Here is a 22,862-nt window from a genome sequence, read left to right as displayed (position 1 = left end):
ATATGAATTGAATTTGTATCATTATTTTCTCTTTCAATTATGGATAATAAGCTGAAAGTAAGCTTTTTATTTCTATAATTTAATGTAAAGTATCACTACTTCAAAAACTAAGTGCAGTTCTTCAGTATAATAAAGAGGTTGGTTTTTTACATAGCATCATTCACTTTGTGATCTAAGAAATGACATTTAATAAAAGGTTATAGATTTGTTCATTAGTAACATTCATCACCATTTAAGACCAGTGCTGTGTCTGAAAGCTATATTGAGTACTCTTAGCATGTTATTGTGTTCAATGAACGGTCAATAAATCCTTTCTGACGCTGATGATAATCCTTTCCATCCATAGCTAAAGACAGACAGCTGTTTATCATAAGTATTAATGCAGACTGGGCCATATACATGAAAACACGAATTACATATACAAATGCATGGTGACCTATCATAGCTAGGTTATTAATGAAAATACAGCCGTTTAATAAGAGTCTTTTTAGTCTTTAAAATTTTAACTAATTCTTATACCAAACTTAAAGTTTGTTAACTCCTATTAGAGCCTAAATAGGCCCCAAAGATGAAAGTTGGATAAGAGAAGGTTCCTGCTCTTATTGAGCACAGTCATCTTTCACTAGATTATCAGAAGCCAAATTTGGAAAATAATTGGGAACGCTGGTGTAGGTCAAAGAATCCCGAGCGAAATACTCGGTTCAAAACAACAAACGCTCCGTGGTGGAAGCCTTCTCTTTCGAACGTCCCGTCAATCAAGCTATCTGTGGGCGGGGCCACGCCGAAACCTACCCCTCCCTTGAGTTCCAGTAGTACGCACGCGTCCTCCGGGAGGCGGCTGACCCTGAGAGGTTGCCGTACGCAGATAAGACGCCGCGCATGCGCAGGCGCTGAGGCCTGCGGGAATTCAAGATGGCGTATAGGTGTACTTCGGGCCGCAGTTGGCGCGTTACCAGCATCTGAGCGGATAGTTTGTAAGGGACTGTGGCAAACGCCCTCTCCGCTGCCATGGCCAGGCATCGGAATGTCCGAGGCTATAACTACGATGAAGGTAGGTGGCAGGGTCATGCCAGGACGTTACGTTCACCGTTCCAGCCGGGCTCGCAGACGGTTGGCACCACCTTCCATATGTTAGTTTCTCCTCAGTGGTGCCAGGTTGGAGTTCAGAGGAGGCTTATTAGGGGAAAGTTACAGGTCGTCTGAGTGCCAGCGAATAGCGTTGTTACATGGCGTTGTTTTAAGTGATTTTTGTCTTCTGGGATTGATTTTATTTGGGGCGGGGGAAGTGCTGCTGGGCCTCATTTGGGAAGGACATTTGAAGAGGCTGGGATTCGGTGATACTTAACACACGTAAGCATTATCACCACTCCCATTGTTTCCTCCCAGGTCGGTTACATGGTTTTATGTAGCTCCTCTCGACCCTTCTTTCACAAGTGCCCATGAGACTTTATTTGTAGAGCACTGATTGATTTAACGCTTATACTCAGCTGTTCTGCTGTAACTGTCAGCCCTACTTGGTAAATCTTGTGTGTTTGTTCATACACACTTAATGCAGAATCTGGCTTGAGTTAGTTAACTTATTTTCTATGCTTTTCAAATTAAATTGGAAACTTAGGAGATGGTAGAAGAAAATACGTATTAAAAAGGCCCGGAGAGTAAGTTGATCAGATTTTGACGCGTGTATTTAATTCTTGGTTGGTCATGCTCAATATAAATGTACTTTAGGGGGTAAAAAGTAGCATTAGAAGAAAGGGGGCTTTGAAAAGGACTTGCTAATTTTAAAAGTGAAATAAAGGGGAAAAAATGTGAATGTTGTCCAGGAGTTTAAACAGATAATTAGTTTGGGACAAACATTTCTAAGCAGTGGATAGTTATCGGCATCACCTAGCATCATACAAGGTAAAATTATAAATATGAAGGAATGCAAATGAATAAAGATCAGTCACTTTCCTGAGTACAGAGTGTGAAGCATGCTTAGTGTATTGGTGATCGTTATTAGCATTCCCAGCAAATTATTCTAGAACATCACTATGCTAATCAGAGTGGAGGGAAGCTAATACCCTGTGCTGCATTTCCAGACAGTGATCCAGTCTACCTGGCACATGTTAGGTTCCTGGGGATCACTTAAGAAGTCTTTCTAAATATTGCAGTGGGTGTTAAGTATTGCCTGTGGAGCACTATTACCTGAGAAATGACTTTAGCCTGGGAGATATTTTTGCAGATATGTTGTAAGAGACATGAATAGGCCTAATTACTACTTATTCATTTCTTTTTACAATTTTTTTAATTGGTGAAAAATTGCTTTACAGCGTTGTGTTGATTTCTATCGTACAACAACGCCAATCAGTCATTATATATAAGAGATCAGTCCTGGGTTTCATTGGAAGGACTGATGTTGAAGCTGAAACTCCAATACTTTGGCCACCTCATGCGAAGAGCTGACTCATTTGAAAAGACCCTGATGCTGGGAAAGATTGAAGGCAGGAGGAGAAGGGGACGACAGAGGATGAGGTGGTTGGATGGCATCACCAACTCAATGGACATGGGTTTGGGTGGACTCTGGGAGTTGGTGATGGACAGGGAGCCCTGGCGTGCTGTGGTTCATGGTGTTGCAAAGAGTCGGACACGACTGAGTGACTGAACTGAACTGAACTGTTGTGTTGGTTTCTATTGTGCAACAATGCCAATCAGTCATTATATATATTCCCTCCCTCTTGAGCCTCTCTCCCTTCCCCCCATTCCACCCCTCTAGGTCATCACAGTTGTTCATTTCTTTAATAGATATTGTGTCTTCATTCAACATTAACTGAGTGCCTAGATAACTGTTAGAGAGTTTTGGGGACCAACAGTAAGATGTTTGAGAGAGTCTAAAGGGGAAAATACACAAGTAGCAGATGATCATGAAATGCTACAGAGCGTGCTTATGAAGTGCTGTGGGAGCTACTTAAGTGATTGCACTGTTGAGAATGAATTGGAGGAGTTCAGCAGAACTTCTGTGTGAAGGAAGGCATCCTGAAGGAGAGGTGCTTGACTGGAGGGAGTGAGTGCCAAGTATCTTCGCACCTTAGTGACCCCAGATCAAGTGGTCAGGTTGTCAGATTATTTGGAACAGTTGTTGACATCATAACCAAGCTGTTCCTATAGCATCAGAGGTTTATCCCCTTTTCCTGTTTGTAAAAGTTCTATTTATTTTAAGTGTCTGGTTTATTTCTCATCTTCCCTGTTAAGCTTTCCCTTCTCTCAGATAATAATTTAAGAATTCTCAAAAGTACTGTAACCTCATTACAGAGATTTTGTGCTCCCAAACTTATTGGTTCCTCTATTTAACTTTGATTTTGTTTTTCTCTGATATATGGGTAGTACTTTACATGACTGCCTCAGTCAGTCAGTTCAGTCACTCAGTCGTGTCCAACTCTTTGTGACCCCATGGACTGCAGCACGCCAGGCTTCCCTGTCCCATCACCAACCCCTGGAACTTGCTCAGACTCATGTCCATCGAGTTGGTGATGCCATCCAACCATCTCATCTTATGTCATTCCCTTCTCCTGCCTTCAGTCTTTCCCAGCATCAGAGTCTTTTACAATGAATCAGTTCTTCAAATCAAGTGGCTAAACTGTTGGAGTTTCAGGACTGATTTCCTTTAGGATGGACTGGTTTGATTTCCTTGCATTCCAGGGGACTCTAGAGAGTCTTCTCCAACACCATAGTTCAAAGGCATCAATTCTTCAGCACTCAGCTTTCTTTATAGTCCAACTCTCACATCCGTACATGACTGTTGGAAAAACCATAGCTTTGACTAGATGGACTTTTGTTGGCAAATAATGTCTCTGCTTTTTAATATGCTGTCTAGCTTGGTCATAGCTTTTCTTACCAGGAGCAAGCAAGTCTTCTAATTTCATGGCTGCGGTCACCATCTGCAGAGATTTTGGAGCCCAAGAAAATAAAGTCTCTCACTGTTTCCATATTTATTTGCCATGAAGTGATGGGACCAGATGCCCTGATCTTAGTTTTTAGAATGTTGATTTTTAAGCCATCTTTTTCACTCTCCTCTTTCACTTTCATCAAGGTGGTCTTTAGTTCCTCTTTGTTTTCTACCATAAGGGTGGTGTCATCTGCATATCTGAGGTTATTGATGTGTCTCGCGGCAATCTTGATTCCAGTTTGTGTTATATCCTGCCTGGCATTTCGCATGATGTACTCTGCATGTAAGTTAAATAAGCAGGGTGACGATATACAGCCTTGGCATACTCCTTTCCCAATTTGAAACCAGTCTGTTGTTCCATGTCCAATTCTAACTGTTGCTTCTTGACTTGCACACAGATTTCTCAGGAGACAGGTAAGGTGGTCTGGTATTCTCATCTCTTTGAGAGTTTTCCACAGTTTGTTGTGATATACACCATCAGACGTTTTGGAGTAGTCAATAAAGCAGAAATAGACGTTTTTCTGGAATTCCCTTGCTTTTTCTATGATCCAACGTATATTGGTAGTTTGATCTCTGGTTCCTCTGCCTTCTCAATCCAGCTTGAACATCTGGGAGTTCACGGTTCATGTACTGTTGAAGCCTGGCTTGGAGAATTTTGAGCATTACTTTGCTAGTGTGTGAGATGAGTGCAATTGTGCGGTAGTTTGAACATTCTTTGGTGTTGCCCTGCTTTGGGAGTGGAATTAAAACTGACCTTTTCCAGTCCTATGGCCACTGCTGAGTTTTTCAAATTTGCTGGCATATTGAGTGCAGCACTTTCATAGCATCATCTGAGGATTTGTAATAGCTCAACTGGAATTCCATCACCTCCACTAGCTTTGTTCGTAGTGATGCTTCCTAAGGCCCACTTGATTTCACATTCCAGGATGTCTGGCTCTAGGTGAGTGATCACACCATTCTGCTTACCTGGGTCCTGAAGATCTTGTTTGTGTGGTTCTGTGTGTTCTTGCCACCTCTTCTTAATATCTTCTGCTTCTGTTAGGTCCATACCATTTCTGTCCTTAATTGTGCCCATCTTTGGATGAAAAGTTCCCTTGGTATCTCTAATTTTCTTGAAGAGATCTCTAGTCTCACCCATTAATTAATCAATATCCCAGGAAGGCAAAACCCATGCTTTATATTTATTCCAGTAGCTAGCATAGTGCTTTTTATGCAGTAAATACTCCAGAATATTGTTGAGGAAAAGAAGCACTTTATAGAGATAATAGGAAAGGATTGTGTTTATCTTTTAATAATTGTAACAATTTCAGGGTCCATTTCAGTGTAAAAAAAACTGACCCAGTATAAAAAGAAATTGTTTTCTTTAATATTCAAGTTTTTTGTGACTGGCTTCTCACTTATTTGCTAATAATTTTTATTAACTCAGGATGCTGATTATTGTTTAATAATTTAATAAATTATTAAGTTTATTGAATATTGCATGTTTTTATTGAGTAATAACATTTATGTAATGTTTATTTGTCGTAAGTATTTGGTCTCAGCCTTTGAACATGCAGTTCTTGCTGCTGCTACATGAGCACCCTCAGAAATTAGCTAGCTATCCTTAAGAACTGGTTCACAACATGATATTCCGGGGGATCTTTCCCTAGCCACCCCGCTCCCAGTTCTGTTTTTGTTGTTCTTATGTGTGTTCCAGAGTCATTCCTGATCATGTGTCAGACACTTGTTACATAGCTTTGTAACCACCCGGTTTCTGTCTCCCTCTGATTTTAGGTTTGCAGAGATCGGGGAATGTGCCTGTCGCTCAGTCTTGTTCCCCAAATGCCTCTGCTAGCCCCTGTCACAGTGTCAGTATTTGTCCAGTGACTGAATACACTTACGGAAGCATGTTTATGTTCCTTAGGAACTTTTACTTAATAGATTGTTTGATTCATTAGTTGATAATAAAGCAAGTATTAATTTATGTCAGGCCCGTGTCAGGTAGTTGTCTAGAGTCTTGCCCTGAAGGAGCTTATAGTCTCATGGAGTGAACCAGGTGTGGTGCTTTGAAGACATTCAATTAGAGGAGAGTGCTAGAGAATACAGGCGGTAGGGGAGGGGCTTGCTGCTTTACCTGGAGTGGTCAGGGAAGACGTCCACAAATAGATGATGTTTGAACGGGAACCTTAACTGGGAGAAGGAAACAGCCTTAGGAAAACCTCGGCAAAGACCATATTCTAATCAGTAGGAAAAAAGACCAACTAGCTAGAGCAGAGAGGAGTTTAGGATAAGCTGGGTTTTGTATGTTGCCTAGCTTTACATGAAGAGAAACTGCCTTTGTGGTTGTATGAAAAATAAATGCTTTGCTTAGAGCAGGCACTTGGTGAGTAAAATGGGTGGGTGGCTTATTTCAGATCTTTGTCAATTAAAAATCTAAAAACACATATGTCTTTATAAATATGTAAAGTCAGTAAATACCAACTTTTGGTACAATGTTTGGATTTTTTTTTTTGAAAAGTAGACATTCTAAGTTCCTTTAATTTAGGTGAACAGTAATTTATTTTGGAGAGAATTCAGATGCTTCCTCATTAATAACTAAGAATAGAAGACAAACTTGTAAATATTTTTATCTCTTGTATTTTTATTTTAGATTTTGAAGATGATGACCTCTATGGCCAGTCTGTAGAGGATGATTATTGTATTTCCCCATCAACAGGTGAGTTTTAAAAAAAAATTTGATTTTCATTATTTGAGTATTTAAAAATGTTAAGTAAGTATTATTGTCATTCTAGAACTAGTGTGTCCTAGAAGACTATAATATGTACCATTTAGAAAGATAATTGTTAACTTTAAAGGTATATAAAATAATTTCATTACTTATGAATAGAATATAAAGTTTTGATTCCTTCATTTAGCTTTATACAATTTGAAGAAAACTCTCAAAACTATGGTTTTCCAGTATTCTTTGCAGTATGCAATTAATCTAAATTGATTAAAATGATAATTTAGTCAGTAGTGAAAATCTAAACTTCTAAAGACAGAAAGCAGTTAGTCTTATATCCCCAGGAAAATCTTGAATATTAGGAACACTGAAGTTATGCATAAACTTCCCTTCATACAGTATTTTATCTACTGTAAATAAACCTAGTACATAGTTCAAACTTGTGATGGAGCCGCAAAATGATTTAGAGTTCAAATTCCTGTAGGATTCCACATCAGAGCTGCACCTTTTGTCTCATTTGCTGAAAAACTTCTCTGCAATCACATAATGAAAACATTTCCTGTGTTGGCGGCAGAGACAGTGTCTTTGATCCAGACCTTTTTCTTACTAATCCTCCCAACAGTGCATTTATCTTCAGATTTTATCCTACTCTATAAACAACTGGTTAAAATGCTCTGCTGAATTTTACTATGCCATAAAAGTGGGTCCAATTAAATATAGTTATGTACAGCATAAATAAACTCATAGAGTTCATTTTTCACAAGTTGAAGGTTTAATGTAGTAATTGAAATTTCCACCAGTCTGCCTTGTCTTTAATACCTTACAGTTTGTTCAACTGTCTTGTAAACCTTTCCCCGCTTTAAGCCTCTTCATAGTTTCTGAAGACTAAATATGTCCCTTCTGACTTTTTAGAATTTCTTCTTTTTTATAAAGGCACAGATGCCTTGGAAGTTGTCTTAGCACCCCTACTCTGCCTTACATCTTTTGTCCTATTACTTATTACTCTGTAATGCATCTAGCTCTTTATGGGTACTTTGCTCATTTAGCCTGACTAATCAGAGCCTTTCCTCTCTTTCTTCAATGTTACACCGTTATCAGTCATGATTTTGTTAGGAGATAGAAATTGCACTGGTTATTTTGCCAGAGAGATTTTAATTTAAAAAGTTAACTAGGTATTAGAGAACACAAAGTGCAAATGAGAATATCAAGGAGGTAGTAGCTTCAGGAAGCATTTATAATCTCTAGCTCCTAGGGGAATCAGCAGACAGGGATGGAGCCAACCTTTTAGGACCTTGTGGGGGGCTCCTTGGAGCTAGGACCTAGGGGTGTGGCAGGAAGATTCTGCCTTGTTGCTTTGCCATTGAAGTTAAGAGAAGGGACTGTGGAGCTGGGGCTCAGACCTGAGAAGGGGAATGTTGCGTGGTTGGTACTGGTGTCTCTGAAGGGACCCTGGGAAGCTGAGTTCAGCCTTTTAAAGAGGGCATTCTATCCAGCAGTCTCGTCATGGTTGAAGTTGGTTCTGGGAGTTTTGGAAAAACTGATATTGATTATGATTACTGGAACAAATGATTTTGGTAAGATGAAATGTTGCTGGGGTCATGGTAACTAGATAAGAAGCAAAAAGGAAAGGAACATGTGTGTTCCTCCTAGTCTCCTTTTATTATCTCCCTGTTGGCTGAACCTAAAAGGGAACCAGTTGTCTGAAGAAATGTGCTTTGCAGAGACTTCAACCTCAGCATCACAGAGCAAAGAAGACTGGCTTAAAAGTGGAGAGGTGGCTTAACCAGCATTTCTTTTAAGCTTATTATTCAGGGATTCAGAAAAGCCATATTTTGTTGAGATTAGGGATAAAAGAAATTTCAGTTTTTCTGAGGAGCCTCACAAGCACTTGTCATTTGCAGTGTGTTAAAAAACAACTCTGTGGGTTAACCTTTTGGGGTGCCTACAGTTCATCATAATCAGTTGACTAGGTGATGAATTAAGTGTCTGGTAGCACTAGTTAGTACTATGAATGAAGTAAAGATCATGGCATGTTCATGAGACTGATGATAATATGGGTGTGGTAATTAGATTTGAGTGTTTTTTTTTTTTTAAGTACATGCAGTAGAGACTGGATTAAAGGTGGTACCTAAGTGGTTGAACTTAGAATAGTTAGTTAGGAGACTATTATACTAATCTAGAAAAATATCTCAGGACAGTGTTCTCAAAATGTGGTCCATGTGCCATTTGCATCACTTGAGAATTTGTTAGAAAAGTATTTCTTGGCCCCATCTCATATTCAGTGGGGCACAGGTACTGCTTTGAGAACTATTTGTTTAGGATAGAGGTGATAGTGGTAGATTTGGAAATAGATTCAAGAGATAATTATAGGAGCTAAAGACTACTGGACTTGGAAGTTGGTTGACTATGACTTGCACAGGAAAGCTTCATGGAGGGAGGGACTACTGAAAAACATCTTCATATTGCAGATTAATACGTTCATTTATCTAGGCTTGTTGAACTAAATCATGCTTAATGTTGAGTAATGAGCCATCAGTACACAAGGGTCAGGCATTCTGAAGGTGTTTTTCTGAGATTTGCTTTTGTGACCTACCTTTCTTGAGGTCATAGTTTATCCCTTCTCTCTCACAGCTCTTGATATGTGTACTGTGTATGGTTCATATTCAGAACAGTCTATCTGAGAGTACCTTTGTATGCTCCAGGAGGTGAAATCGACTTTATTAGAGCAGGAGATAGTTAAATAGTTTTGACTTTCCTCTGTGACAAACTGGTATTTTTAACAAAAGCGCATGGTTTAGGATTTTTAAATTTTCTGAAACATGTATAAAATATCAGTAATATCAGATCAGACACTTAATATTCCTCTTTAGTGGTGTATTCTTCCCAGGAATTTTCAATTAAAAAAGAAATAGTTTTAGAAGGATACTTTCGTTCTTAAAGAAGCAGCTAATGTCATTCATTGAAGAAATTATTATATTTATGATCTAATGAATTCTGGTAATTGAATGACTTTATCAATTAATAGGAATTTCTCTAAAATTTATCATGTATTTTTAAAAATTCTACTAAATACAGTTTTCTTTATGGTAAGGTGATTGCTAAATGTTATAGCTTTTTTTTCCTTTAGAAAGATTGACTGAATATTGCTTTGATACTGAATATTTAACTTATATTAGGGAGCTGCAAAAAGATAGCAAAAAAGGGATAGCAAAAAGAGCCTATAAATAGGACTTTACAGTTTTTAATCTTGTTTCAACTAATATAATTAGAAGTGTTAAAAGATAAACTGAGGCTAACTAACATTTTTTTTCAGAGTTTAGTTGCACAAGCATCAATTTGAATCCGCTCCAAATGGGAAGTGGTTAGGAGCACTCCATCAACAGAAGTTGGGGCAGGGTTTTTATAGAGAATACACAAAACAAAGCAAGGAAATTATTTGATTGGCTTACAGCTTAAAACACATTATTTGTGAGAGAATAATTGGCTTTTTGTGATTGGATGCTCTTAATCCTGAGGCCTTTACAGGAATTGACTCTGGATTGGTTTTACCTTTGCAGCCAAGGCATTAGAGCCACTTCAGTCTCCTGACCTCCTTTAACAGTAGATATCCTTATTCAGTCCATTCCAACTCAGAACCTTTATTGAGCATCAGTTAACTTGTAAAGAAGCTTGTTAAAAATTCCCTTCAAACGATAATATGGTGGGTAAAGAGATGGTCCTGCCTGAAGAAGGTGGGAAAGATTTCTGGAAGGAGATGGAATTGGAACTGGTGAATTTGGGAGCAAGAGTGGCATCCTAGAGAAAGGAACCAACAGTGCTTGAACAGCGGTCTCTTGAGTGAGGCGTGTTTGGGAAGACTCATGGTGAATGCAGTTGGAGCACAGAGCGGGCTTGGAAAGGAAATAGCCAGATTGTGGAAGGCAGTTTTTAGTTTTAGCTGTGTAATGTCAGTTTATTGAAGGCTTTTTAATTAAGGGGTCACGTTTTAGGAAATTAACTGATGATGGTAAGCAAAGGGGACTACATTTGGATGAAAGGGGAGACTTGTAAGCTGTTTCCTACCTTCTCTGATGATACCAATCAGCTGAGTAATTGTTTTCTAAAAATACAGATTCCCTGCCCCATTCTAGCACCACTTAACCAGAATCTCCAGGGGAAGAAGCCTAGAAAGCTGTATCTTTAATGAGTGCCTCACATGATTTTTATTTTATATTTAGGAAACAGTGTTAAGCAGTTACAGGAGTCAAGGTTTTGAATTCTCTGAATTTTTATGTTTATCAAAATACTTGAAAAATTTGCAAGTCATTATGGTGTTCAGTCGGTGATGCCATCCAGCCATCTCATCCTCTGTCGTCCCCTTCTCCTCCTGCCCCCAATCCCTCCCAGCATCAGGGTCTTTTCCAGTGAGTCAGCTCTTCGAATGAAGTGGCCAAAGTATTGGAGTTTCAACTTCAACATCAGTCCTTCCAGTGAACACTCAGGACTGATCTCCTTTAGGATGGACTGGTTGGATCTCCTTGCAGTCCAAGGGACTCTCAAGAGTCTTTTCCAACACCATAGTTCAAAAACATCAATTCTTCGGCGCTCAGCAAACATGAGATATTAGGAAAGATAATTTTTGAGAACTGTGGAGAAAGTAAGCTCAGTGTTTATGAGATAGGAGAAAAGAATGAAGACAATTAGAAGAGATTAGCAAATGGTTAGTAAGGACATTTGGGCAGAATTTGGGGTATGATATGTTTTGTCTTAGTTTTTTTCTCTTTTCATCCATTATTATGACTGTGGGCAAATGACTTTAGGTAGAAGGTCAGAATCTTTAATTTTTACTTTGCGTTTAAAAAAAAAGTTAATGGGAAATGGTTATAACAGCATTCTTCCATCATTTTATATTCTAGCTGCTCAATTTATTTACTCACGACGTGACAAACCTTCAGCTGTTGAACCCGTAGAAGAATATGATTATGAAGATTTGAAAGAATTCTCCAGTTCTCTTGTGAATCATCAGCTAAGTGGAATTGATCAAGGTATAGTAAGAATTAGTATGTTTCTTATCCGAAAATGATTAATAATTTACTGAAATTTACCAATGTTATTTATCAGTTTTATTGTTCATAATATTGATCATGGGTAGTAATGGTATGAACTACCATTATATCTTGCATCTTCAACAAAAATTTACATTTTGTTAATTATGTTTTGTGAAGACTGTATGGTTAACTATTTGGTTGAAAAATTGATTGTGTGGCTGTTATTCAGTAACTGGAATTTGTGATTGAAATCTCCTTAGGAGAGAAACTTCCGTGATTCGTTTTCTTTTATCAGTATTTATTGTTTTATAAGCTCTGTGTAGAGCTTATGGTTAGATTACAGAAGCTCATTTCCTTGCAAAATGTTAGGTTTGAAAAGACTGGTTTTTATGGAAAAAAAAAAAAGTGCAGAGTAGCACTATACAAGTGTCCTGATTGGTCAGTCATGTAAATTAAATTTCAAGATAGAACTTGTAAACAGTAATGGCTTTGGTTCTGAGTTTGCTTCTTTTTAGTTCTCTTAAACATTTTAACAAAGATATTTTATATTTTGGCTTTTGTCTTTTATAAATAAATTTCAAATGTGACATAATTTCAGACATACTGCTCCAGTCACAGGTTGATGAATAGTGTTGTAGAACCAAAATCACCAGGTGTAAAAGTCGTGCCATCTGTTGGTACTGAACAGGGCTCAGCTTGTTTGCTCCTTCTCTGGAGTGTACTCTTTCTCTGGCTTTGTTCTATGAATATTTTTAAATTGATAACAGATTGATAACAATATAAAATTTATAACAATTTGAAAACAGGAAGGAGGGAGTATATAAATCTGAGAGTTGATCTTTGCATAAATTGGTACAGTATATGTCAGCTGCTACCCAAACCAAGAAAAATGGAGAGAAAGCACAGACAGACAAAATTAGAAAGCAGAAAGGGAAACAACAGAGAATTAAAAAATTTCTTTATCAACTTTGCAGATACATTTGGCAAGTGGGATAAAAGTTCATAGAGGAGCTGCTATATAAATTCCTCCATAGTTTTGATTATATTTTCAAAGAATGTGTACAGTTGTCATTGTAAGGGGGGAGAAGGTAGGAATAAAGGAGAAGTCTTATGCTTTCTCTGCTGTGCCTCAGAATGATTAAGGAGGTATGAAATTCAGAGTTATGTTTGAGAATGAAAGTTAATCATTCCCACCTGACATACGTAAGTATTAATAATTGCATGAAAAAAACTGCATGGTAACAATAGTGATTGTAACTAGCCTCTACTAATTGCTTTCTGGGTACTGTTCTAAGTGCTGCTCATGTATTAGCATATTTAATCCTCATGACAACCTTGTGAGATAGGCCAGCTATTGTCCTCATTCTGTAGGGGAGGAAAATGAGACACCAGGTCACTTGGGGGCAGTTGTACTGCTTAGTAAGTGGCATTTGGGTATGAACCAACATAGCCTGACTTCATATCTCTACCCTTTGTGTATGTGTGGGCAACAGTTGCTATAATTAATTAGAATAGACCATGATGCTAGCTATATACTAAGTATTCTGTTCCAGTTTTAGTAATTCATGTTTTTATGAAATAGGTATAATTTTTCAAGCTTATCTTATTAGCCTAAAATTAATTTTGGACTAAAGGAAAGCAGAATTACCCAAATATTTGAAGAATTTACTTGTAATAATTAAAAAAGAGCAATGGAGAAAGTATTATATACTTGGGGAAAAAAAGAATATTGCCAGTAGATGCCTTGTTCAGTATGTAAGCATGTAAAATGTAATGTAAAATGCATTCTGTGGACTGATTTCATGGATTAGGGAATCTGAAAACTTGAGTTTTATTTTGATTACTGCTAAACTAAGTAGTGCCGTGATTTTCAGTCTTCTTTATGACTTGCAGTTTGATATATCTAAGTCATAGAGTTACTGTGAGGATTACAGAAGATGTGTGTGTCTGTGTGTGTATAAGTAAAGTATTTTGAATATTGTCAACTGCTGTACAAATATAAGTTAATATATTCATGCATTTTTATTCAGTAGTCTCACTCTATTTTAAGATCTACGGATATAAAGCCTTTGCTCTGATGGAACTTCCATTATTAATATTATTAGTAATTACTTTTTATAAAATAGTCATCAGAAAATAAACATCGTTAAAGATTTTAGTCACCCAGATTTAAATGTTTGTGTTTAACATGAATGTTCATTTTCCTCATTAATCTACTGGATTTCCTAATTTTTATGGCATTTTTGTACCAAGTTATCTCATCCATTCACTAGTAAGTTAGAAATATTTTCAAAATTAACCCTTTCTACGCATGTAAAAAATCATCGGTATGGACCTCATCATCCTCATTGACTGAAATAGACTTTGTTTGTGTGTGGGTACATACTCAGTTGCTTCTGTCATGTTTGACTTTGCTACCTATGGACTGTAGCTGGCCTTGCTTCTCTGTCCATGGGGTTTTCCAGGCAAGAATACTGGAGTGAGTTGCCACGCACTCCTCCATGGAGTCTTCCTGACCCAGGGATTGAGTCTGCATCTCCTGCATTGCAGGAAGATTCACAATTGACAATTTTTTCAAGCGTTAATCAGTATTACTTTGGAGACATTTATTATAGTGGTTATTGAAATTGTTCCTCTGATCAGGGAATCTAGGGTAAAAATATAATCATTGTAATTTTTGCCAAGGCAAATTACAAGAAATGAACATCCTACTGTAAATTTTCAAATCCTTTGTTTCAGCTTTGAAGATTCAGGGATCTTTCATGACACCACTGAGTATAGCTTGTAATTATTGTTGTCTGTTCTAGCTCGTCTTTATTCATGCCTTGATCATATGAGAGAGGTACTTGGAGATGCTGTGCCAGATGACATATTGATTGAAGCAGTTCTGAAGAACAAGTTTGATGTGCAGAAGGCTTTGTCAGTGGTTCTGGAGCAAGATAAAGTGCAGAATTTTAAAGTCAGGAGTGAGGGAGCAATATCTACAGGAAAAATAGCAAAAGGTATGCTTTTACTTGTTCTCTTTTAGTTTTACAGTTAATGCTTTAAAAGAGGCTTTGATTTTGATCGAGCTGTTAAGAAAAATGGGCAGAAATTTTTACATGTTACAATAATTCTTGATTGTTATCAATTGATTTTGCAATTTGTGAATTTTTAAGCTGATTGGCCATGTTCTCTTCAGTCTGTTAAAGCCTATTTTTTGATCATTTCCCTGCTTATTTTTGCAACTGACAGAATATAAGGGAAATAAAAGCAAGACAAAACACTTTTTGCTTCTTGTTAGTGTCTTGAAGATCTTTTTAATTATTGGTGGTTTTTTTTTAACTAAAGAGTTGGGAGATGGAAATTAATAGCCAGACAATGTCAGAAAAATCCCTCCTATGCTTATAGTATTTTATGAATATAATTTAGTTTTCCTTAAATATCCTAAGTATTATAATTCTAGTACTCTTTCATTTCATAGCCAGATCTTTAATTTTAAATGTTTAGAATTTGAGGTTAAATTTATAACTTAGGCCACATGAGAAGGGAACTAATTATCTTAACTGGTATCTGTCAGTAGAGGCATGGTGATTTGTTAACTGGATTGATATTTCTTATGACCTGGAGTCTAGATTTTTGCCACAGTGAAATTGTGTGCAGCCTGTTACTATGAAATAAGGGTTGTTTTTATGTAAATGAAATTTTTTTAATTTTGAGGGGGCATTGGGATTCACTTTTAACTGACCAATAGTATGAGAATAAGTCTATAATGTGACAACTATAATAATAGTTTACCCCAGATCACAGTGGAAGTTATATGGTATTATTTGTTTACCTGTTTTTAATACATTAAAAATATAGGTGAACCTAGTTCTTTCCATTGATTCTTTAGATGTTTTGAATTTGATTATGAATAACTTAAAACCTCACATAAATTTGTAAATATTAGCAGATTTACTAACTTGGTAATTACCTTTGTATATATCAGTGAACAAAGTATGAATGAAGGTCACTTATGATGGTTAAAGGAAGGTAAAATCCTTTGTTTTTTTTTAGAGTGTTCACTTTTTATTAAATAATGATCAAGTATCACTTTATTCATGTCATAATCAAAAGAAACATTTAGTAATTAAATGCCTCGTTTCATGTTTCCTTTTGGTTGCTGTGACTGTCTTCTGCATATGTCAACCTATTCATCTGAAAATTAATGGCTCTTGTAAGGTAAGGAGTCTTATTATCTTCCTCTGAAGTTTCAGCTGATAATGTTCACAGCTCTTGTCAACAGTCTGCAAACTATTTGGATTGCAGCAGCAAATCCTTTGATTTTTCTGGCCCAGTAGCAAAATATGGATTATATCATAATTCCTCAGTTATACCAAGTCACTATTTACTCCATAAAAAAAAGAAACTTGACAGACCTAAAAGTGAAAAGAAACTAGAATCATGTAAGTTAATGAAAGAGCTGTCCCTAGCTGACCTAATCGATGATATGCCAAGAGATTCTTATAAAAGTCAGCCTTCAGTCAGATTACCACCCACAGATAGTGTGGAGAGTCTACCTTCAAGGAGTCTAGATGGTGATTTGTTAAGACCTCATGTGTCTGAGTGTATTTCCAAAGATGATTCTGCTTTCAAAGGCATACCAGATTTAAAATCCTTAATGATAAAAAACACGGCACCTAATAACTCATTATTTATTCAAAATGATTCGGTACCTGATTTGCAAAACATTCCAGTACAGAACAGTTTAGGAAGTTTAAATAATCCTTTGCTGTTAACCAACTCAATGGAAAATATGGCTGTTGATAGTTTAAATGCTAGTAAAACGACTGAAGTTGGAGTTGTTTCTTCAGTTGAACAAAGCAACAAGAATTGCATGTTAAAGAATGACAACTTGCGGTTTTCTCAGTGTGAAAGTCCATCCCTAGCTGAATTGTTTCAGGAACACAAGGAAAACAATCCAAGCCAGTGCTTTACTTTACCTGATTTTTGTCACCAACCATCTGCCAGTTTCACAGATCTCAGTTTGGGATCTTTTCCCTTGTCACAACTAGCAAATCGGTATCAATCTTCAACTGGAATATCAGAGTTAACAGGATCTCTATCATCTTTGGCATTTCATAAAGCTTCTCCAACAAGAGACCTTGAGAATTTGTCACTTTCTGATTTGATTGCAGAAACGATTGATATAGACAACCCTCAGATTAAGAAAGATTCCTGTATGCTCAGTTTATCTGAAATGAGGTCATCTGGAATAGACTCAAATATTGATCTTAGTGTCCTCATAAAAGCCCCAGATTTTGTTCCCAGACCTGTAGTAGACCAATCAGTTGCTCCAATACCAGAAACTAAAGTTCTGAGTTCAAAATTAGGGAAAACTTCCAGTTCTGCTAAGGATAATAAGAGAAACAGTAAAAGCTCTCTGCCTAGGAAACCGCCTTTTTCTCTCTCTTGGACCAAGGCCCTTGCTGCCAGACCGTCAGCTTTCGCTTCAACCCTGTGTCTTCGTTACCCATTGAAAACCTGCAAGCGACGCACCTTTGATCTCTATAAGGCTTTTCTTTATAGTAGACAAGTTCAAGACGTAAAAGACAAGGAAATAAGTCCTCTTATAGCAATAACACCATTTGACTTCAAATCAGCATCTCCTGATGACATTGTGAAAGCTAATCAAAAGAAAGCTTTTACTAGAGAATAGTAACAAAAGGAAAACTTGCTAACTGTTGTAGAGCTTTTTCTTTTAAATTAATTTAAAAATTTTAAACTTTTATAGGGTTACTTTATATTATGGGATTTAAGTTGATTTTTATATTAAAATTGTCTTAAGTCAGTTGATAACTTTAGTTGATAAATGCTTTTGCACTGAAATTTCTTTTTACTATATCTTCTTATAGTGATAACTGGTTAAGTTGATAGCCTGTAATAGGTGTATGTTTACAAAGTGCTTATGGTAACTTGATATTGTGAAATCAAACCTCAGCTATTTTTGTTTAAAGCATTCAGCTTTGAAAGTTTTTATGATGAGATATTTTCTTTTATAAAATATTTTTGTGCTTTGTTCTTAAATGAAAATGCCACCACTTGGGATTAGTATAATTTAATGATGAAGATTTTTCTTGTGATATATGGCATAACATAGCCAAGACAGTATTATATTTTGAAATATTAATGAAATCATTCCAAGTTTCATTATTTTTCTGCCAGTGAATACTAAAAGTTTTTTATTAGAAAATCTAAAAATTCCTAACTTTTAAGAATACTGTGGAGGTTATTGAAATACATTTTTCATGATAATAAAATATAAATCCTTTTAAGGGACCATGTACATGCTGAAGATGGTTTAATACATAATTTATTTTTATACATTTTCAAAACCATTTGTCCTAAATGAACGCTTTAAAATAAATATGTAGAAAGTCTTTTCAAGTATGGTTGCATGTTCCTTGAGTAATCTTGCCAGATCTCTTTTCATTTTTTCTTTTTACTGTAAGTAATGAAATGTGGAGTTTTCCTCTTTGCTACTGACAGCTCTGTGTGCTATAAGGACAAAGTTTCAGCAGTAGTCGACCGAGTAAGATCCCTTCTAGTTGGTAGAACAAGTAGGTAATTCATCTCTTAAAGCAGTTGTCCTCAACCAGCAGTCAGAATCACTGGGGAAATTTTTTTCAAAACATAGCTATTGTGACTTCACTCCAGATATGGCGAGTCATTTCTGAGGGATGACATTCGGAAATGTATATTTTCAGGATGGTCCCCAGTTAATTCTGATGGGTTACTTCTACTTGAGAATCGCTCCCTTAAAGAAATCAGTAGAATGAAAGGAATTACTAATGCTAGGAATAACACCTGGCCAACTTGAATTTTTAATTTGTATTTTCTAGTAATTAGGAATACCAAGGAATATTGCTAATTAGGAATTAACACCTTTTTTGTTAGAAGATAATGCTATTAGTTATTTCTTGCAGGAAAAAAGTCTTTAAAATGTTGTTTCTTAATGAGAACAAAATAGCTATGTTTTCCCAGTAAAAATGTTGTTCTCTGACTACTACTATAGTCTGCGTTTGATAATTTTTTAAAATATTTCTTGTTTCTGTTTTCAGAATGACATCCCAATATCCCAATATTTTTAGTTGTATATGATGTTTTTATGTCCAGTGTTTTGGTGAGAGAGCTGAAGCCAGCCTTATGTACTTGTTCTTGACTAAACACTTTGTGACATCTTCACTTTTTGTTTCTAACTGCGGATTTCAGTGCGTATCCTACTGATGCTTAGATCATATAAATTACAAGTTATATTTTGTGATCAGTTTTGAAGTTTGAATTACCCCAACTGCTGATTTTGTTTTTCTAGTCTTGAACTTTAATTGGATATTTTAGTAATTTTGAACTATTAGTCTGTGACTCATCAACTAAATTTATATACTGTAGGCAGTCTCCAGTTTAGAAGTGAATTGTATTCTAAGTGTTTGTTTAGAACTGACAACAATTCTTGATAGATTAAATGCTGCCCAAGTGGTCCCTTTGCACATAAATCCACAAATACATATTTATCCATATTGAAATTGAACAGCATTACTGTTATATTATCTTTTATAGCAAACTAATTTTCAAGTGGAAATACAGTACTTTTAAAGCCATATAGTAGATCTTGTAGAGTGAACTAGATCTGCCTTTGTTGGATGATCAGGATTGTGACTACTATTTATGATATTATGATTTTAGGGGAAAAACATTCTATATTACAAGGTGATAGGGAAGGTAACAATTTTTAAATACGTCTCCGTGTTTCTGTTGTGATGGCTACTGGGCCGTTAGGCACATACCTGACAGGCACTTGCCCCATTGACTAAGGAAGTGTCACAGTCTCTGAGATTCAGAGAGTGGAACCAGGAAGACCCAGTGCCCCTTCTGCCTTTGGCCGTTGGCCTTTGGTAAAGAGACTAGTGCCTGCTTATTCATGGGCATTTTCCTAGTGAGGACAGATGCTTGCACTGAGTGCATCTCCTGCACCAGCTGCTGTTTATTGGTTGACTGCTGTCTTGGTAGCTCAGGTATGCTAAGTGTTTTTGGTCTGTTTTCCAGTTCAGATGTCGACTTTGACATACAGAGCCATTTTTATTTGTGTTATGCTCAAATATTAATAGTATACTTTAAGACTAGAAATAATGTTGTAATTATATTCTAAATGATACAAAATACAAGATGTTTAAAATGACCATTTTCCTCTTCACTTTTTTTGATTTTTTAAAAGAGCTGTTGTTCACAGATGTTTTTCTGTCTTGCATTTGGTTGGTCTTTTTGGTTACGGTTCTTCCCATTAATTGCAAAGAACAAGGTATCACTTCTGTACAGAACGCTTTGCTTATCATTTCTTTCTTAGTTATTCTATCTTTTTCCTATTTCTTGGTTACTGAACTGGTATTCTAACCTCTCCCCACCACCTTAGCTTTGAATCTTTCTTTCTTGAACTTTTCTTTCAGCCTTTTTTCCCCTCATATAAATAGTAATAACTGTTCCCAGTGTAGAATATTTAATTTCTTGTGGTCAGTGGGATATCATATGATTAATTGCCATATCAAGGGTAAAACTACTCCAGTGCTTTTAAATATATGGACCATTGCAAAGTAGCAAGTACACAGTTATACATTGAAGAATAACTATGTATCAGGTTTCTGTTTGGTGTTCATACAAGTGTATATTTACTTATAAAATCAGTTTAATAGTAGCCTAGAAATTGTTTTCTATTACTTTTATAAATGAAGGTAATGCTGACTGGATAGGGAGGGATTGATATGAATCCTTTACTAATATGCTCAGTGTATGCAGTTGTATATTGTAATTTTAATTTGTAGGATGCAAAAGATTTGTCACATTTTGAATGTACATTGAAATAAATTATAATTCTGGGGTTTTCTAAAATCAGGTGTGAAAACATCACAATTTATCCATTAGGATTTTTTATGTAAGCTCAATATTTCAGAGTGATATTTTAATAATTTATGATAAAGGTTTCTGTAAACAAGTTGAAAAATGCACTGCCTGGTTGTGCAGACTTTCTTTGAAGATATTTGTCGTTTAGAATTCTTATTTTCCAAAAGGGAGAATTTATATTTTTACTTTTGAGGACTCACATAGAAACATTCTTAAAGTATAGATCATGGTGAATATGGATAATATAATTGCAAAGATGGCAGTGAAAATAAAACATTTGACAAAGTACACAGTTTTGATGTTGACATGCCTGGTTTGTATGACTTAAAGGAAAGAAAGCATCCTTCTAGTTATAGGACATAGCTGGAGATGATCAAAAATGTGATTCTCAAATGGGATGGGAAAATGGGTACTTAAACACATAGTTATATTTATTGCAGTGTGTACGGCATGCATGACATTACACTCTCCGAAGCTGATGTCTTTGTCTTCCTGATCCAAGCTGCGACCTCCTCCTGTTTCCTCTCTTTATTAGCAATATCAGCATCATCCCAGTTGCTTAAGCCAGAAACCTAGGTAGCATCATCATTGATTTTGCTCCCTCATTTACTTCTTAGAACTGATTGTTGTTGTTTAGTTGCTAAATTGTGTCCAACTCTTTTGTGACCCCATGGACTATATAGCCTGTCCAGGCTCTTCTGTCCATGGGATTTCCCAGGCAAGAATACTGGAGTAGGTTGCCATTTGCTTTTCTGGGGGATTTTCCCGACCCAGAGATCAAATCCAAGTCTCCTGCCTTAGCAGGCAGATTCTTTACCACTGAGGCCCCTGGAAAGCCCTGTAATTGATTCCAGTCCTATTATTTCTTCTTTACAAATAAGTAATTATATGTGTGTACATATACAGTTGATTGTTCTTGTATGTGGTAGTTACATTTTATAAAGTCATAAATGAGTGAACACTGAATGAAATAGGCAGATGCTGACTTAGCAAAAACTGAACCATTGCTCCCATAAGAAATACGAGGTTAGGTTCCTGTGATCGTCTGGTCACATTTTTGTCAAACAATCAATACATGACCTTGTTTTATGTATGTTTAAAGATACTTTATTTAATACATATTATACATATATTATTGATTCATTGAAATTGAACACATAACCAGTAGCACTGTAACTAAAGCCTAACACTAACATTATCTCACATGCGTCTTTGTAAGGTGATCACAGCTGCTTTGTGCTTAACACTAGACAGAGCTTCAGACTACTCTTGGGGACCATTTTAAACAGCAAAATCACCAACTAATATCACAGGGTGAAAAATGCGGCATTTAAGAGGTCGTGAAAAAGGATACTAGAGAAGGCAATGGCATCCCACTCCAGTACTCTTGCCTGGAAAATTCCATGGACGAAGGAGCCTGGTAGGCTGCAGTCCATGAGGTCGCGAAGAGTTGGACATGACTGAGCAGCTTCACTTTTCCTTTTCACTTTCCTGCATTGGAGATGGAAATGGCAACCACTCCAGTGTTCTTGCCTGGAGAATCCCAGGGACGGGCAAGCCTCGTGGGCTGCCGTCTGTGGGGTCGCACAGAGTCGGACATGACTGAAGTGACTTAGCAGCAGCAGCAGCAGAAAAAGGATACTGCTTTATGAGATCTGAAACAAGAAGGCAAAATGCATCTTATTTGACCTCAGTTGGGAACATGAATGTTGGTCTACTAAAATTTTTTACTGCTCTACACTGTCCACAAGAGACTGCAAAAGTGCTGAAAGTCATGGTTTTTAGTGACTAGCTGCATCCATGAATATGGAATCCTCAAGTACGGATTGATTGTCCATTTTTCGATCCATATTCTTTGTTCTTATTACTACTTTTTCTCTTAAAGACTATTAGCTTTGGGCAGAATTCCTAAAATGTTTATCTGGCTTCTTTACTTCTCAGTTAATTATCTCTCAGACACTTTCTACAATACAGGTAGAGTGACCTTTCCAAAATGTAGTCCTGACTGTCTGTTCCCCTGTTTAAACCCTTTATCTTACTGTAGGACCTTTTGCCATCTGGTTTCTCTGTGTTACACACTGCCCAACCCTCCCAAGAAGAGCTGCCTGAGTCTCCTCTGCTTCTGTAGCCCTTTGCCCTTTCCCATCCATCTCTCCTCCTGGCAGTTAGCTCCTGAGGCTGTAGTTTACATGTCACTTTACTCCTAAGCCTGGGATAGGGGAACAGTCCTGTGTACCCGTAATTCTCTGTATTCCTTTTTATTACCACCTCATGTAAAATCATAACCTCTGCCATACAT

The 22,862-nt window shown here is 36.7% G+C and overlaps 1 protein-coding gene across 2 annotated transcripts in view; it reads left to right on the top strand.

Moving 5' to 3' along the window:
- Positions 1 to 861: 861 nt before the first annotated feature.
- HBS1L (HBS1 like translational GTPase) overlaps positions 862 to 22,862 on the top strand; it is a 78,438-nt gene continuing 56,437 nt past the window's right edge. Inside the window, exons 1-5 of one of the 2 annotated variants that reach the window (XM_043887948.1) lie at positions 862 to 1,051; positions 6,552 to 6,617; positions 11,519 to 11,647; positions 14,458 to 14,652; positions 15,859 to 22,041. In XM_043887948.1, the coding sequence (XP_043743883.1) occupies positions 1,009 to 1,051; positions 6,552 to 6,617; positions 11,519 to 11,647; positions 14,458 to 14,652; positions 15,859 to 17,330 (1,905 nt within the window). In that variant the 5' untranslated portion in view covers positions 862 to 1,008 and the 3' untranslated portion in view covers positions 17,331 to 22,041. Of the gene's footprint in view, positions 1,052 to 6,551; positions 6,618 to 11,518; positions 11,648 to 14,457; positions 14,653 to 15,858; positions 22,042 to 22,862 lie in introns of those variants that run through there. The other variant, XM_043887947.1, reaches the window with a different exon arrangement.

The sequence above is a fragment of the Cervus elaphus genome, chromosome 26 (assembly GCF_910594005.1).
Source record: "Cervus elaphus chromosome 26, mCerEla1.1, whole genome shotgun sequence".
NCBI lineage: Eukaryota > Metazoa > Chordata > Mammalia > Artiodactyla > Cervidae > Cervus > Cervus elaphus.
This window is presented reverse-complemented; position numbering and strand designations above follow the sequence as displayed.